Source organism: Oncorhynchus gorbuscha, linkage group LG04 (genome assembly GCF_021184085.1).
Source record: "Oncorhynchus gorbuscha isolate QuinsamMale2020 ecotype Even-year linkage group LG04, OgorEven_v1.0, whole genome shotgun sequence".
In the NCBI taxonomy this organism is placed as follows: domain Eukaryota; kingdom Metazoa; phylum Chordata; class Actinopteri; order Salmoniformes; family Salmonidae; genus Oncorhynchus; species Oncorhynchus gorbuscha.
This window is the reverse complement of record NC_060176.1, coordinates 3,815,707-3,821,706: the sequence shown is the minus strand read 5'-3', so window position 1 is coordinate 3,821,706 and position 6,000 is coordinate 3,815,707. Positions and strand designations below refer to the sequence as shown.

The 6,000-nt window shown below is 39.1% G+C and overlaps 1 protein-coding gene across 2 annotated transcripts in view; it reads left to right on the top strand.

The window, feature by feature from the left end:
* The window catches only part of LOC124033552 (protein unc-13 homolog C), a 265,043-nt gene that overhangs the window by 69,336 nt on the left and 189,707 nt on the right, over positions 1 to 6,000 (top strand). For both annotated transcript variants that reach the window (XM_046345590.1, XM_046345588.1), the window contains exons 8-9: positions 3,600 to 3,819; positions 5,414 to 5,641. In XM_046345590.1, coding sequence (XP_046201546.1) covers positions 3,600 to 3,819; positions 5,414 to 5,641 — 448 coding nt within the window. The remainder of the gene's footprint in view (positions 1 to 3,599; positions 3,820 to 5,413; positions 5,642 to 6,000) is intronic.

Genomic DNA, 6,000 nt, shown 5'->3' with positions numbered 1-6,000 from the left:
ACCCAAGACATGGGGAGATGCCTTCCAAACCGGCCACTAGGGGCAACGGTGAGCACTATTAATATCAAGTAGACTTTGGTTTTGCGAGGGCGTTGTAGACAGCGGTGGCGGATAGGCGTAAGCCAAGTCCTCCGGCTCCGAGGGTTGCTTGTCCAATCCCGTTGATAGACACTCATTTTGTTGTTTTTGTTTGAACCCCAAATCATAACCCTTAACTTAACCATTAGGAATGAATACCTAAACTTAACCATTAGGAATGAATACCTAAACTTAACCATTAGGAATGAATACCTAAACTTAACCATTAGGAATGAATACCTAAACTTATCCATTAGGAATTAATACCTAAACTTAACCATTAGGAATTAATACCTAAACTTATTAATACCATTATTAGGAATTAATACCTAAACTTAACCATTAGGAATTAATACCTAAACTTATCCATTAGGAATTAATACCTAAACTTAACCATTAGGAATGAATACCTAAACTTAACCATTAGGAATTAATACCTAAACTTAACCAATAATACCTAAACTTAACCATTAGGAATTAATACCTAAACTTATCCATTAGGAATTAATACATAAACTTAACCATTAGGAATGAATACCTAAACTTAACCATTAGGAATGAATACCTAAACTTAACCATTAGGAATTAATACCTAAACTTATCCATTAGGAATGAATACCTAAACTTAACCATTAGGAATGAATACCTAAACTTATCCATTAGGAATGAATACCTAAACTTAACCATTAGGAATGAATACCTAAACTTAACCATTAGGAATGAATACCTAAACTTAACCATTAGGAATTAATACCTAAACTTAACCATTAGGAATGAATACCTAAACTTAACCATTAGGAATGAATACCTAAACTTAACCATTAGGAATGAATACCTAAACTTAACCATTAGGAATGAATACCTAAACTTAACCATTAGGAATGAATACCTAAACTTAACCATTAGGAATGAATACCTAAACTTAACCATTAGGAATTAATACCAAACTTATTAGGAATGAATACCTAAATTAGGAATTAATACCTTTAAATGAATACCATTAGGAATGAATACCTAAACTTATCCATTAGGAATAATACCTAAACTTAACCATTAGGAATGAATACCTAAACTTAACCATTAGGAATGAATACCTAAACTTAACCATTAGGAATGAATACCTAAACTTAACCATTAGGAATGAATACCTAAACCATTAAATGAATACCAAACTTATTAGGAATGAATACCTAAACTTAACCATTAGGAATGAATACCTAAACTTAACCATTAGGAATGAATACCTAAACTTAACCATTAGGAATGAATACCTAAACTTAACCATTAGGAATGAATACCTAAACTTAACCATTAGGAATGAATACCTAAACTTAACCATTAGGAATGAATACCTAAACTTAACCATTAGGAATGAATACCTAAACTTATCCATTAGGAATGAATACCTAAACTTAACCATTAGGAATGAATACCTAAACTTATCCATTAGGAATGAATACCTAAACTTAACCATTAGGAATGAATACCTAAACTTAACCATTAGGAATGAATACCTAAACTTAACCATTAGGAATGAATACCTAAACTTAACCATTAGGAATGAATACCTAAACTTAACCATTAGGAATGAATACCTAAACTTAACCATTAGGAATGAATACCTAAACTTATCCATTAGGAATGAATACCTAAACTTAACCATTAGGAATGAATACCTAAACTTATCCATTAGGAATGAATACCTAAACTTAACCATTAGGAATGAATACCTAAACTTAACCATTAGGAATACCTAATACCTAAACTTATCCATTAGGAATGAATACCTAAACTTAACCATTAGGAATGAATACCTAAACTTAACCATTAGGAATGAATACCTAAACTTAACCATTAGGAATGAATACCTAAACTTAACCATTAGGAATGAATACCTAAAATTAACCATTAGGAATGAATACCTAAACTTAACCATTAGGAATGAATACCTAAACTTAACCATTAGAATGAATACCTAAACTTAACCATTAGGAATGAATACCTAAACTTAACCATTAGGAATTAATACCTAAACTTATCCATTAGGAATGAATACCTAAACTTATCCATTAGGAATGAATACCTAAACTTATCCATTAGGAATTAATACCTAAACTTAACCATTAGGAATGAATACCTAAACTTATCCATTAGGAATGAATACCTAAACTTAACCATTAGGAATTAATACCTAAACTTAACCATTAGGAATGAATACCTAAACTTAACCATTAGGAATGAATACCTAAACTTAACCATTAGGAATGAATACCTAAAATGAATACCTTAACCATTAGGAATGAATACCTAAACTTAACCATTAGGAATGAATACCTAAACTTAACCATTAGGAATGAATACCTAAACTTAACCATTAGGAATGAATACCTAAACTTAACCATTAGGAATGAATACCTAAACTTATCCATTAGGAATGAATACCTAAACTTATCCATTAGGAATTAATACCTAAACTTAACCATTAGGAATGAATACCTAAACTTATCCATTAGGAATGAATACCTAAACTTAACCATTAGGAATGAATACCTAAACTTATCCATTAGGAATTAATACCTAAACTTAACCATTAGGAATGAATACCTAAACTTAACCATTAGGAATTAATACCTAAACTTAACCATTAGGAATGAATACCTAAACTTAACCATTAGGAATGAATACCTAAACTTATCCATTAGGAATGAATACCTAAACTTAACCATTAGGAATGAATACCTAAACTTAACCATTAGGAATTAATACCTAAACTTATCCAGCAGTGGTGCAACCCGGTGTGCTGCTTATTTATTTAGCCTCTATTTAACTAGGAAAGTCAGTTAGGAATATCAGGAGGAGCAACCCAGGGTCCAAAACACCTAGAAATTTGATGTTTGGAGCAACTTTGAAATTTGACGTTTGGAGAAATGTGGACAAACGTCAGAATTGCAACGTCAGAAGTAAAATTGGTCAAACCGTGAGATCTTGTTGGGAAAGTAGCCTTATTAGAAAGTAGCCTATAGCAGTGTAGGGTCAGCATAATACACACTACTTGTAGTGCACTATATGGAGCATAGGATAGCATTAAAAAGCAGCCTAAAGCTGTGTGTGGTAAGCATAATGTACACTATAAGGGTAATTTAGTATTTTGGACACTGCTATTATTATCATATTAGACGGTAGCCTATAGCGATGGGGCTTAAAGCAACACAGTGCTATAGCTCATTTGGGTTTTAATGAGACTGGACGGACCCTGCGGACACTTGACCTTTACAGTGACCTCTGGTCTTAGACCTTCTCCCTTTACCTCTAGGGGTGTGTGTGTGTTTTATAATATGACATCTGACTTCTCACTCCCACCTACTTTCTTTCTTCCCTCTTATTTCTTCTCTATTTTTATCCTTCTGTCTCTCTCTTCTCCTCTCTTTCCCTCCTCCACCCTCTTCACCTCTACTCTCACCCTCTTTCTCCCTCCTCCGCCCTCTTCTCCTCTCCTCTCCACCCTCTCTCCTCCTCTCCAGAAACTGCACGTGTTTAGGAAGACGTTGCAGGCGTTGATCTATCCCATCTCGTCTACGACGCCTCATAACTTTGAGGTGTGGACGGCTACCGCCCCAACCTACTGCCACGAGTGTGAGGGCCTGCTGTGGGGCATCGCCAGGCAGGGTATGCGCTGCTCTGAGTGTGGTGTCAAATGCCACGAGAAGTGTCAGGATCTACTCAACGCCGACTGTCTGCAGAGTAAGGAAATACACTCACACACACACACACACACAGGCTCACACCCAGAAACACAGGTTTGCACTCTCGCTCGCTCACACACACACACACACACACACACACACACACACACACACACACACACACACACACACACACACACACACACACACACACACACACACACACACACACACACACACACACACACACACACACACACACACACACACACACACACACACACACACACACACACACACACAGAGAATATACATTCATATGTGGTTACAGATTCAAAGCAACAAGGGGAGAGTTATATCTTCCTTTACTTGCAATTAATTCCCCTATTACTTACAATGGGAGCTATGTGAGCACTGTCCACTTCAGTGGTGTTGAATCGCAGATGTTTGCTTTTACAGCTTGTTTGTTTGTGTACTGCAGCACCATTGTACATTTTACTCCATATAGCATACACAAGCTGCCGCGTGTGTGTGTGTGTGTGTGTGTGTGTGTGTGTCTGTGTGTGTGTGTTGTCTCCTGCCTTACAGGGAGGGTGTCTCCTCTGACTCTCAGTATAACATTACTCTCTGCCTCCCAGCCTGCTTTGAAGTGTAGCTAGCTCTCAAGCGTGTTTGTGTTTGCACTAAAACACACCCACACCCTCTCCATCTTGCTACTGTAATGTTTATTTAAACTGATTCCCTCTGTTCTACAGTAGCAGGTCATGTTTTGTGTAGCATCTAGAGGTTTATCCTAGTGTTTTATGATTGGATGACAGTAGACGTGTGACACGTTAGCCCCAGGTCCGTCACTCTCTGTAACTGGATTAGCTCCACTCTGAATGATACAACTCTCTGTGTGCGTCCCAAATGCGTCCCACTACTTTTAGTGCTGCCCTATGTAGGGAAAACAGTGTCATTTGGGATGCATACATAGTGTTTTATTCAAATGATGATTCATGTTTAATTTGATTTCAATCACAGTTCATGACCTCGCCAAAGATGACATGCGAGATAACTCGATTAGAGGAGGAGAGAGAAGGGGTGAAATAGAGAGGGAGGGAGGCGAGAGAGGAGAGAGAGGGGAGAGGGAGGGGAGAGAGGGGAGAAAGGGGAGAGGGAGGGAGGAGAGAGAGGGAAGAGGGAGGGAGGGGAGAGAGGGAGGGAGGGGAGAGAGGGGAGAGGGAGGGAGGGAGTGGGGAGAGAGGGGAGAGGGAGGGTCCAATAAAAGCATGAGGAGAAAGCAGAAGTGTGTGTTTGAGAGATGGGCCATAGCCAAGGTCTTTCTAACCCCTACCCCCTACTCTCACACACAAACACACAGAATAAAGGATGCTTCTAACTGTATTCTAATCACAGACAGTATTTGTTAACATTCTCCTCCTACAACAACTGCTTCCCATTTTGTTCTAGGGACAAGATACCCAAAAGAGAAAGGTAGAGAAAGAGAGATAGAGACCACAAAGAGCATGGGAGAAAGTTATCTGTGTGTTTGATAGATGGGCCAGAGGAAATCTAAGGGTGGTGGACAAGAGTTCTAAGCACAATGCTGTATCCTAATTTGTTATTGTGTGTGTGTGTGTGTATTTTCCTGTGTGTGTGTGGTCTTCTAGGGGCGGTTGAGAAGAGTTCTAAGCATGGCGCTGAGGACAAGACCCTGAACATCATCATGGCCATGAAGGAGAGGATGAAGATCAGGGAGAAGAACCGTCCTGAGGTGTTTGAGGTCATCCAGGAGATGTTTGGGATCTCTAAAGAAGACTTCACTGGACACCTGAAGACTGCCAAGCAAGCAGTGCTGGAGGGAACATCCAAGTGGTCCGCCAAGATCAACATCACAGGTTAGTAGTACCAACACTAAGAACTAAGCCCTCGCCCCTAACCAAGCAGGCTAGACTGGAGGGAACCTCCTAGTGGTCAACCAAGGTCAACATCACAGGTTAGTAGTACCAACACTAAGAACTAAGCCCTCGCTCCTAACCAAGCAGGCTAGACACACTAAGAACTAAGCCCTCGCCCCTAGCCAAGCAGGCTATACTGGAGGGAACCTCCTAGTGGTCCACCAAGATCAACATCACAGGTTAGTAGTACCAACACTAAGAACTAAGCCCCCCTCCAAGCCCTGGAGGGAACTCCTAGCCAAGCAGGCTATACTGGAGGGAACCTCCTAGTGGTCCACCAAGATCAACATCACAGGTTA